The 12,924-nt window shown below is 38.6% G+C and overlaps 1 protein-coding gene across 2 annotated transcripts in view; it reads right to left on the bottom strand.

The window, feature by feature from the left end:
- Positions 1-12,924, bottom strand: part of slc4a3 (solute carrier family 4 member 3) — a 73,124-nt gene that overhangs the window by 17,279 nt on the left and 42,921 nt on the right. For both annotated transcript variants that reach the window (XM_053495922.1, XM_053495923.1), the window contains 3 exons: positions 9,519-9,661; positions 5,927-6,107; positions 4,365-4,500 (listed from right to left, as the gene is read on the bottom strand). In XM_053495922.1, coding sequence (XP_053351897.1) covers positions 4,365-4,500; positions 5,927-6,107; positions 9,519-9,661 — 460 coding nt within the window. The remainder of the gene's footprint in view (positions 1-4,364; positions 4,501-5,926; positions 6,108-9,518; positions 9,662-12,924) is intronic.

Below are 12,924 nucleotides of genomic sequence, written 5' to 3'. Positions count from 1 at the left end.
AGACTGGACTGAGAATTAAAGGCAAATCTTGCCATAAAATAAAAGCCAAAAATGATGTCCGACAACATCAGATACAAGAGGTCTAGCTGTTTAAAAGCAAAATATGAAGGAAAGAGTAATGGCTTAAGATTTCTGCACAGTACTGTATATGTTATCCTTTATTGTCAAACTGTTCACCTTTTTCTATGTAAATAAAATCAATATGTAGACAGAGCTAAGTTGCTGCTGAGTGTGAAGGAGTCTTCCTGGAGGATAATCTGTGTATCCACCTTGACCCTGTCCAGGATAAAGCAGTTAATCATGATAAAAGAATGGGCAAATGAATGACAGATGCATGTTTTTCAGTCCTGTTTTGGCCATCTTGTCAGTGTCTGTAGCTGCTTAAATGACATTTTGTTAACATTAGCAATTACAATGTAACTCCTACTTAAAATGACAATAAAACTGTTCTTACTCCCAGTTCAAAGTAGCAAAATTTACTCCAGCTGTTTTCAACAACAGCCTTCGAAATCCCTCTAAATGTTAGTGTTTTGTTTAAACGCGATCATAAAAGTAACTTCAGCTGCTTGAGTTGTTGTCATGACGATAATATTTCTGCCATTAATTCCCTGACATCCCCGGTTCTTGATTCCAAAACAGTGGCAATTTGGTGCTGGAACCAAATCCAGTTTGATAATGTTTATCTCCTTCTGCTTTTAAATAGTGAGAAAGTACGATAACATGCATCTGGCAAAAGAAATTATGGAAAAGAACCAGCGAGGTTGTGTTTTATCACCTCACACACATATGCTGTCAACACAATGACTCTGTCCAGCTAGTGTCATCAGTGCTCTTGTTAGGTCCATGCTTAGCTTGTCCTGTCAATGCCACAGCCAGTGTGTCCTATAGTACTGTATGAGTAAGCTGCACTTTATTATACTTTTACTAATGGTTAATCAGGAACAGGAGGGAGACGGCTTTAATAATTAACCATTCATTAAGCCTTATCATTAAGGCTTAATGTTGTTCATTAAGCCTTATTAAGAAAATCCTTTTGTGTGAGCACAAGTGTGGCCGCACAGGATGTATGTGTGCGTGTGTGTGTGTGTGTGTACTTGTGTTTTATTACTGGGCAATTGATCTACTCCAGTAAATGGCCACAGGTGCTCCATCTGGCTTTGGACCACCTAGTGAGTTAAGGATATATTTGGATCAGACCTGTAAATAAGTGTAATGTCTCAGGGAAAATAAAGTACCCACAGTTATAAGGAAGCCAAAGCCATGTCTGTAAAACTTTCTGCCTTAAAATTTGTTTAAAATGTGAATTTAGTAATAGATATCTAGCTTATCTATTAAGACAAAATAGAAAGATACATAAAATAAAGTGTAAAAACATAACAGACATCTACATCATAGATAACGGGAGCATAAATATCTGGAACATGATATAAACTCTCCATCTACTTCGTTCGCATTCACATAGTTATCTCATCAGCCAATCATGCAGCAGCAGCACATTCCATATAAGTGTGCAGTTTGTTTTTAGTTTCAGTTAATGCTCAAATTAAACATCAAAATGGGGAAAGTTTTATCTCGAGGACTGGCATGTTTGTTGCTATCAGATGGGCTGGTTTGAACATTTTAGAAAATGCTGACCTACTGATAACTTTACATACTCTGTGAGTCAGTGGATTGAGCCTCAAATATGATAGGCCTTAACACTCTTAGCCGCTATAAAATTATTTTATGAAGGTCGTACATTCATGATTGATGATGCTGGCTGAGGTGGCTCCGAACCCACTGCAGTCGTTCCCATGAACATTCAGCAAGTGGAACACTCTCAGGAAAAACGACCTTGTTTGAACACCAAATGTGTTCTGTTTTTGCAAGACAAAGAACCAAACCACTTGCACATAACAGGAATTTGGCTGGGAGTGCCATTTCCCCTGTACAGTCCTAACCTCGGGGATTTCCAGGGGATTAGCAGTTGCATGAAATGCTCTAACCAGATCTTCTTGTATAAACACTTATGCCATGATCAAAGTCGGAGACATCACATTTTACCCATTCTGATGTTTGATGTAATTATTAATTGAAGCTCTTGACCTATATTTGCACTTTATCTTAATAAAATGCAAATAAATTTGCAGTTGTACAGGTGTTCTTAACAAAGTGGATGATGGATGTATTTTAGAATTATGCATATCTAAACTTTAGTTTCTGAGAATATCAAAAGCATTTACAGCATAGATATTAAATAAATAAAGAAGGCGGAAATCTAAATAGAAATCGAGATTACGAGAGTACACCATAAATCTAGGATATCAAAGATATCTAGAGCACCATACACTACCCAAACCTTTGGGGCCACTTAACCAACATATCTACATGTGAATCTACATGTTTAAAACATCTCATTCCAGATTTCTTCCCCTTTGCTGTTACAATGAGCTCCACCCTTCTAAGAAGGCTTTGCACTAGGTTTCACATGTGGGGATGATGTTGGGTGAGAAGGGATGGGGTAGAGTGTGAGTTTCAGTTTATCCCAGATTTGTTTATTGGAGGTCAGGCCTCTATACAGGTGACTTGCCGTCTTCTACTCCAAGTGTCATGAACCATGAAGGCTCGGATTGGATAGGATCCTTGGAGCCTTTGAAGCCAATCTGAGCCTTTATGGGCGCTTGACATGGAATGGTTAGGTCCTCATGACTAGGTTCTCATTTTCCACAGTTTTTGCCATGATGCTGAGGAAATTCTTCTCTTCTATACTAAATAGCAAGATCAGTCATAAAATTGTACACCTTGGAAATCTGCTTTCAGTGTATCTCTACTGCTATACTTTTCATTCATTCATTCATTTATTTATTCATTCAATTCCTTCACGCAGTTTATGAATATAACAGATATCTAAATAATAACTCTAGATATCAACAGGTATCTGCAACATAAAATCCTAAAATATAACTAGAATATATGTATACAGAAGACCACTAGACCATATACATATGGTGTGAAAAACTATTTGCCCCCTTCCTGATTTCTTATTCTTTTACATGTTTGTCACACAAAATGTTTCTGATCATCAAACACATTTAACTATTAGTCAAAGATAACACAAGTAAACACAAAATGCAGTTTTTAAATGATGTTTTTTATTCTTTAGTTGGTTTTAGTCTTTTATTCTTTACTCTTTTGTTCTCATTTGTTCCTGAATTTCTTTGGATCTTGGCATGATGTCTAGCTTTTGAGGTGCTTTTGGTCTACTTCTCTGTGTCAGGTAGCTCCTATTTAAGTGATTTTTTGATTGAAACAGGTGTGGCAGTAATCAGGCCTGGGGGTGACTACAGAAATTGAAATCAGGTGTGATAAACCACAGTTAAGTTATTTTTTAACAAGGAGGGCAATCACTTTTTCACACAGGGCCATGTAGATTTGGATTTTTTTTTTCTCTCTTAATAACATAAACCTTCATTTAAAAACTGCATTTTGTGTTCAATTATGTTATCTTTGACTAATAGTTAACGGTTTTTGATGAGCAGAAACATTCAAGTGTGACAAACATGGAAAAGAATAAGAAATCAGGAAGGGGGCAAATAGTTTTTCACACCACTGTACAGTTGAAACCTAGGCTGTTAGAACATAAACGACCTGAACATAGAGAAATGTACATGGCTTGTAGAGCCCGTATTTTCTTTTAATATAATTTTTTAGCAGCTGTTTTAATGCGAGTTGAAACCCCAGGGTTCAACTGATATGGCATACGGTCCCAATATTAATGAAAAATCGCAAAAGCAATGTGTCATCGTATGGCTCTTTCAAACACTTTAACCAAAACAACCCTTCATTAAGTTCATATGTGTGCTATTTTCTAGTGTTTAGGAAAAAGAGGTCATTCTCTAAAAGGTTCAAGGCTTCATCTGCAAAACATTAATTCTCTGTGGGACACCATGCAATATTCATCATTTTAGTCCTCAAGCAGGGTGATGGCTGCTCAGATCTCACTGAATGGTCCTGATGCATGAGTTGAACCCAACACGCTGTAAGCTCGGCACGAAACAAAGCATGTACACTAGCTACAGATCACATAATCTAATCTCAAAGCTTAGTTTTTGTACTGTTTTCTTAAGGATAGATTATTACACAGAGAAAAGGATACCTAACCTTATAAAACATATCATTACAACATACGGTAAATTATCTTAAAAAAATTAACAATAATTTGCCTGTAAAGCTATCCTTAACTCTAGCTAAAAAAACATGTGCATAATCACACTCATGCCATCATGACCAGCCAGCATGTTAGGCAAATGGCACAGTGCCTGAGGTCTACCGCACTACTGGTCAATAATATTCCTGTTTGAAATATTGATGCATGCATCTCTGACCTGTGTTTCAGCAGCAATGCACGAAGCACATTGGCACGGTCCTCAGGTCTGATCTGATCTGAGATGATCATGGTCTCCACCAGCAAGTGCGCAATTCCAGGAAGCGTGGTCTGTTCCAAGTCTAACATTATGGCACCTAAGTGGAAAATCAACCATGTTACTCTTATTGTGATATCCAAGGTATAGAAATTGGAAATTTCCAAACATGCTTGTGCAATCCCACCCTTCTTACCTTGGAATGAACACAATACCAGAAAGGACAAACACAAAACTGCTTTACTTTTTTTCATGGTTGTGAAGATCTGGTTACAACTTTTCTGTTACCCTGTACATACAGTACTAAAGTGCAAAAGTCTTGAGCAACCCCTCATTCCTTCATATCATACATCCAAAGAAACAGACTTTGTTTTTCTTTCATGTAGTTTTCTTAAGGCTTCCTGAATGACTTTTTTGGCTCTCATATTTTAGCAAGTTTTTGGCCCTCATTTTCAGTCCAATCCCTGTACCTAACTAGTTTCAGAGGAATGTTTTTCTTCCTTTTTTCACAGTAACCTATGACTCATTTAAGCATAAAAACATCGAACTTAAGGCATGGACCAGTGAAAAACATGTGCAGATGATGGCAGATGATAAGATTGGTGATAGGTATTCCCTATGGACCTAACGCTCAAAGTAATTAAACATATTGAGTACTGTTAACTTAAATAATTACAATTAGGTTAAATTAATAGACCTTGATGAGTATTTAGATTTTTTATTATTTTTGAGTTTGTAGAAATTACACTTTTCAAGTAAGCTGAACAAATCTGATATTTTAGGTACAGTATTTGTAAGTACTTAAGTAACAGTAACTGACACCTTAAAGTTCAACCAACTTAAAATCTTTCAGACTAGCGATTTTGTGTCTGACATCATCAGGGCAATAGGGCACTGGTGGCTCAGTGGTAGGTTTTTCACCAGCCATGCGAAAGGCCTGGGTTCGATTCCCAACAACTGGATGAAGCCCAGATAAAAAGGGGGGTGGTGTCAGGAAGAGCATCTGGCGTAAAACCTGTGCCAAGCTTGTGTGCGAACCGGATTGTCTGCTGTAGTGACCCATTGCCGGAACCAGCAGAAAGACCAACAAAAATTAATTTGATTTGCAACAACTAAAAAAAAAAAAAAGATAATTGCTATTAAATAGTATGAGTTAGGCTACTCGATAATGCAAGTAAAGAACGATTAATATGAATGAGTACAGCAAACTCAAAAACTTATAGTTCTGTTTACTGAAAACATCATTACTTAAAAAAATTGATGTAACTGATTACAGTACCTCAAATTTTTTGAGTTTTGCCAACTTATTCGGGTTTACAGTGTACTGGTGATGCTGAATGCTGAGTGGTTAATAAGATGAGAGGGGAAAAGAGGTTGCGCCTAGGTTGTTACTTAAATAAGACAAATTCTATCTTTAGGCACTTTGCAGCCTTTTAATAGCTCATTTAATATTCATAATCTACTGCAATTGAATATAAAGATATGAGGGTGTGCCTCCTATCATGAACCTATTTTTGTACACATACCATGTGTGATTGTCCTGCGCAGCTCAAGCAGGCTCCGGAAGGACAGTGAGGCCACGTGTGGTTTGCCCCATCGATCCGTATCTTCCTCAACATCCTCTTCGAACTTGATCCAGCGAGCCATCTCTTTCCAGCGCATCTCCTGGTTCTTGTCCACAATCAGCTCATTTAGCTCTACAAAGACCTAAAGATGCCAGAGTCACATCATAAATGACTTAACATAACCATGAAATCAAAGTTCATAACCATGAACCAGTTATAAATATTCTGACTCTGGCTGTGCAGATTTTTCATTAGTATGTACAGAATACATTTTGACATGTGCTCTAAAACATCTCCCTGTTTATGTACAGAACATAATTTGTTAGTCTGTAGGCTAGCATCAGATCACCACTCTTCAGGGAAATGCTGTCTGTTTGACCTCCACATCTGTCAAAGAGGAGCCAGTTTCCTCTGGTTGAGCAGCATGCCACAGATTAATGGTGAAGTGTTGATAAATGAACAGTGTGGTGATCTGTGAGATTAAATGAGGTTTAGAGTGTGACTAAGGGCAGATTTTTTATGTAATTAATCAATTTGTCAGATCTGAGTGAGTCAGAGACACTGCTGATGGAGAGTACAAGTTAAGCTAGTGGGACAAGATCAATAGGGCTAGGCAAAAGCCAGGGAGCAGTTGCCTTGGAGTTGTAGTCTCTATTAACACAACAAAGTACAAACATTCACTTTGACCTCCTTAGGAGAAACTGGTGAGGATAAAGTGATAAAATCTCCATAGGGAGATGGATCAGTGACCCGGTAAGTAGGGTATTACGTTTTTGAGCACTGCAACTTTCCCTCTGTCAGGAATTACATTTTAAAGACTTAAAGGAGCAGGGGAACAGTTTTCTTAACTAGTTGATTTCATGCTAATCTAAAGATGTTAGGGAGTTTATGACATATAAACAGAAAATTATGGTTGAGATAGAGATGCTTGAGTTTAGATCCATAAGGCTCAGTTATGACAGTGGCAAGTGTTTTATTGGCCGAGAATTGCCCAAATATTAGAAGCCACATAAGCAGTGACATAAGTTGCACACACAAAAATTTAAAGTCTGGGCCAAACATGTCCCAAATTATGCAACTAACTATATCAAATGCTTGGACTGCACTTCAATGTTGGCTCCAAAGGCAATCCATGGTCCATAACATGCTTGAGATATAGTCTCATCATTTAGTTGCGGCTATATTTTGGCAGTCATATTTGAATAAGATGATTTCAGATGAAATAGGCTCCAGTTTGGATTACACAATGCTACCCCATCACAATGTTGCACATCTGGGAGATGTATAAAGCGTGTACTGCTCTTGCATAGTGGCCACTGTACTAGTCTCTGGAGGCATGTGTTACAGTATTATGTGGGGTTGCTTCAGGTCTAGTCTCGGCAATGTTATTTGGCAATAAAGCAAAGTCAGCTGACCACCTGAATGTGCTGAATGACCAGGTTATTCCATCAATGAAGTTTTTCTTCTTTAATAAAACAGGTATTTCCAGGACAGATTCATTGAGCCCAAAATGAAAAACAAGTGCCTCTCATAGCATAAGGAATGACTTTCACACATGAACGGGCCACCATTGAAAGTCCTTGTTACAGTATGTGATAAAAGAGGAGTTTATTATTTTAGAAAAGATTGCTGAAATAATGATATGGGTAATGTGTGACTTTTTTTTTGACCGGGCAGTGTATGACTGCACCTGCATCCTGCCATCCATTTCTTGGCATAGATTTTACTCAGTTGTAGAGTAATGCCTGGCATATTTTTGTTTAAACTTACCAAGCCTTGCTTTTGTGTCTTGATATTCTGGTTTATTAAGTCTGTTTCGATATCTTAGACAAATATAAAAACAAACATAAATCTTTAGGAGCTTTTAGCCTACACAGCTCTGGCCCCCTTATCTCATGGACTCCATGGAACCTCTGTGGGTGAGCAGACCCCAGGATGTTGGAAGCGGATTCTTTGAGTGCTGTGGGTTGCGTGGAGGGGACTTTGTGGGTTGGACTTGTTTGTCTGGTGCATCCCATGGATAGACAATATGGATGGATTGGGATCTACAAAGTCTGGAGGCCAAACCTGCGGCTTTAGACTTATTGCCTTCTGGGCCCTGTGTGTGGTGGGCTGTGATGTACTGGGTGTTTTACCACCTTCTATCATGGCCAGCATTGACTTTTTTTGGTCATTTGTGCTACCCTGTTTTTTTTCCATGTGACTGGACTGGATAGGTCCCACTGGCATGGGTGGGTCTCCGGTGCCCATGACCCTGTCAAAAGTTTACTGGTGTCATCAGCTGATGATCAGTGTTGTTCGGTTCACCTGCCAGTCGTTAGAATGTTACAGCTAATCAGTGTCTAATTTCAAAAATATAACCCTTTTCATAATGCAACCATGCCCATAAGCAGCTTCGCTGATTTAAACTGTAGTTACAGGTACAAGAAAATTATTCACTGTGCATTATCTAATAATGATAAAGTAAACACTCACTGATTCTGGGTGAGATGACTGCATGAGATGAGAACTTTGTCAGATCTGTTTCAGGGTTTGGATTAATTCGGCCATCTAGTTTTCTTATCGGTTGTTGCTGTTCTTTGACTAACATTAGCTAACTTTGGCTAACTGTCTTTTTTCCACGAGCGTTCACGTTATTGAACACAGCCATGCTAAACTATCACGTGCGTGCCTGTGCTCGTGTGCCGAGCAGGCAGATGCACGATAGAGGAAAGTCTGTAACAGGATTAAAGATCGCTGCATGTCTTTTCGATTTTTTTTTTTTTTCCTGTGGGGCGCGACACCACTGCCAACTGTCTGGATAAAAACCATTCGCAAAATAAAAACATTATGCACACTGGCGATCATTTCAGTCACCATGTGGAGCTCCCTTCTATTTACGTTTCTGCCTCAAGCTTTGGATTTGTTTGCTTGTGATACTTTTATTAAAAACACTAAAATGCATTTGCATCCACATCAAGCTCTCTGAGCTGACAACATACTTAAAAATTTGAAGCTGAAACAAAGCTTATTTTGACTTTCCCATACAGACTTATTCCTTTCAGTTCTTGGCTATGGACATATAATTTACATGCTTTACTGTCATCTCTGTTCTTCTAACTCTTAATGCTGTTTATCATTCAGCTCTCGTGTTTATAGCTCGTGGTAAATTTATCATCGCAGTGTTTAATACAGAAAGTTAGATGACCCTCTCAGTGGGGATAAAACAGCATCCCTGATCGGTGTTTATTTATAGAGCAATTCTTCATATCATATATCATCACATATAATCTATTATACTGTGCATTGCAGTTGGATTCAGGTTCATTCTCATTGGGGAAAACGTTTCTTCAGAGACATTGCTCCATATTATAATGTATATTAATGTTGCAACTTTCATTATTTATGTAGTGCATGGAACTCTGCATTTAAATATAAAATCATCAGCTTTAATTCACTTATCTTTGGATTTCTTTTCTCCTTCAAAGCCTTCATTATGTGATTATGTCTATAGAAATGATGCTTAGCACAGTGGGTTTAAACTGGATCCTTGTGCCTTGGTACATAATCTCACCTCATGGGTCTTTTTATCCATTTTCTTCCTCTTTTTCAGGCTAGACAGAGAAGGAGAGCCATTGTTTGCCCGTGTAACCTGACAACGCGATGACTTCTTGACCAGGTGTCGTCTTACTCCGGGATTGTCTTCAAACCGGTGACCTGCAAGCAAGCGTCAAGTTTAAAATAGATAAAACGAGTACAAAATAAGCATGTTAGTGGTAACAACACAACTGTTTTCATTATAAACATGTTTTGACTGAAAGATTATTTAATTAAAGCTTTTACTTGCGCAAAGGAACACAGATTAGCGAACAGAGAAACATAGTCAATGTTGGCCAAAGGAATCTACAGGGCAGAACAAATTATTTTGTGCGGTTAAAGCCACAGGCTTCTCCAAAAACTGGCTCTGATTTAATATTATATCACTTCAACCCACAAACCAAGGTTCTTATTAAATTTGGGATAATTGAAGGCCCAAAGTCATGCATTCACCCAGTAGCAAAGAGCTAAGGGGCCTGAGGGATTGGGCCATGCCAGGCCACAATGGTCCCTTGCTGTTTCGGGTTGTCACAGTAGCTGCAGGATGTGCCGTAAACAAAAGTCAAATTCTGTGTCTTTTTCTTCAACTACATTCTGTTCTCCGTCTTTCTGACCCTGAAATCTATAACTCCAGTCCAACCCTCAAATTTCCCCCAACCCCCAGAGTCCACTCAGTTCTAACTCTGCTCCTTCTTGCACAGGGAGACTCCTTACAAACATGGCAGCCATGCCTTTTGGCTGGACTCTGCTTGTGCTGATGTGGTAGCAAAGCAGCAGTCTTAAAAAGAGATTTCAGGCCAAGTTGAATGAAAATGTTAAAAGGTCAAAACAACATTAAACTATAGCTATATTTTATTACACTACCAAATTATTTAAAGGCCCTCCATAGTAATAGTATAATAGTAATAACTCATGTTGCGCTTGGTATCCAAATTCTGCTTAACAAGTGATGCATTTTATTATAAAGGAAAATATTCTGTGTAAAATAGTGTACAGTAGCAAGGCTTAGTGGTTAGCACTGTCGCCTTGCACCTCTAGGATCCCGGTTTGATTCCCAACTCGGGTCTGTGTGCATGGAGTTTGCATGTTTTCCCTGTGGTTGGTGGGTTTCCTCTAGGTACTCCGATTTCCTTCCATTGTTCAAAGACATGCAGATTTTATATCTTTTAATTAAATTAATTGGAATTCCCAATTTGCCCATAGTGTGTGTGTGTGTGTGTGCCCTGTGATAGATAGGCACCATATCCAGGGTGTACCCTGCCTCATTCCCTAAGCCTCCTGGGATGGGGTCCAGGCTGATTAATGCAGGAAGAAATTGGCAACAAGAACAACAACATGGATGCAAACTTGGATAAATTCAAATGATGATAGAGAGGCACTTGGATCTGAAGCATTAGATATCATTTGTTTGCCTCTCACTGTATTTCTGCATTATTCGTATTATCAACCAAGGTATATATGCAAGAAAATATGACTATAATCAAACAGCATGGGATTTACATTTATCCCTTAACTAAATTATTTTACAAAATTGCTTTATGTTGGCCATGATTGCTATGATTATGGAGTCTATTGCAAAAGCAGTGTAAATAAAGCCTTGCCTACTTACATGATATAAACACTTTGGGGTCAAAACTGTAAAACCTTAATGGTTTGTGAAAGCAGACTAAAGCAGTAGAAATGTCCACTTAAGTTCCATTAAAAAACAGATAAATTAAAATGAATATCACGAGGAATGAGTGCACTGGATAGGAAGCAATGACATTGTATTCAATAAAGCAGACAACTGTGGAGAATCTGAACTAAGACATGAGACCAAGGCTGTTTCTGGATCGTTAATCAGAGATAGAGGGGGCAGACAGGCAGGGAAGTTTTCCAGACAGACTGGCTGTCGAACAAACAGGGGTGCCCTGTCTCATAGAACAGAGGAGCTCAACAACTGGATAAGTGCTCAGATGAAGAAGCCCAGGAGCTGCTGACATCAATGACAAAACCAAGGACACCTTTACTGTTCAAACAGAGACTGCTTGTTTCCTGGCAAGTGTTCACAGTCTACTCCGCTGCCAAAAGTACCTATTGACTAGGTGACTGATTACTTTGAAGGCATTGCACGTCTTCCAACATTTACTTTATCCTGATGCATAGATAAAGAAATGTATGCAGCATTGTTATTATCAATTTAACTGCATTTATGGCACGATTTCCTGAAATTTTCATGGCAAAAGCAACAGCACCAGTCAATGGAATGTGCTCGTGTCTCACTGAGCTCGATAATGAACAGGACTGGCCTGTGGCTGCATGTCTGTGAGTGTCTATGGGTCTGTGTGTGAATAGGATGTGCTTCCTGTTCAATAGCTTTCTCCACCATGTCAACAGCACATCACCACAGGCCCTACTTCAGTTACGGCAACAATAAGCTGTCTATGAGACCTAGGCTTTAAATTAATTTGCTCGTGTTTCCCTTAAAAGAATCGATAAGCCGTCTGGCTTAAACAGTCCCATTGATCCATTACCAATTTTGGGTTTCCACAGAGTAGAGGATGCTTTCACAGTGCAGAGCTGAACGGAAAATCCTTGTGGATGACATAACATTTAAAGTACAAGTCATTTGGGTGTAATGTTGACTTTTTATTAGGACTATGTGCTTCATAAATGACCTTTAATGTACTTGTGTTTGAACCGTAAGAGCTCATGTTCCTTAACTTTGTCCTGTAGTAGTATCTATCCTATACATATTACTGTTTTCCCACTTCAGAAAATGCACCTTATTTAACTAATCAGCTAATTACAAGTCACTTAGTAAGTGTAGACAGGTCTGGGAAAACACTACAATGGCAAAACAGAGATACAATAGGACCAGAGTGCTATGGAGGAACTCATACAGTAGATCCACCTATAACCCTGCAACAATCATTATCTAAATTAGAGAACATGCCAAGTCAAAACCCCATTACGAAGCTTAGAATGTTTACCTATACTAAAAAATACAGAAAAATATTATTTTCCTAGAGCATACAGTTTTCTTATAATCTAAGCATAACCAAGCACTGCATACAGTAGGCTCTCCCAGTAACTTCAGTGTTCTGCAATACCACTGGGGATAAATATGTGGTCTAAGGCCCCCTTATGTGCCTCCCAAACCATGTTGTTGATTTTACTCACGGAAAGGTTCAATAGGAGAGTTGAGATGACTGTGGATGGACTCCAGAAGGTCATAGTCATCAAAATCCAAAACAAATTCTTCGAAGTCTTCAAACCCATCTACATGAAAGTTTTCAGAGTACTCCTCTCCACCATTTTGTCCTTTCCCAACATTCATGTCTATTGAATTCTCATGTGGTTCAGCACTTGCATCTACTTGTCCCTGATCCATACCTGTCATC

This window comes from Clarias gariepinus, chromosome 5 (assembly GCF_024256425.1).
Source record: "Clarias gariepinus isolate MV-2021 ecotype Netherlands chromosome 5, CGAR_prim_01v2, whole genome shotgun sequence".
In the NCBI taxonomy this organism is placed as follows: domain Eukaryota; kingdom Metazoa; phylum Chordata; class Actinopteri; order Siluriformes; family Clariidae; genus Clarias; species Clarias gariepinus.
Note: the sequence above shows the minus strand (reverse complement) of the source record. Positions and strands in the feature narration are given on the sequence as shown.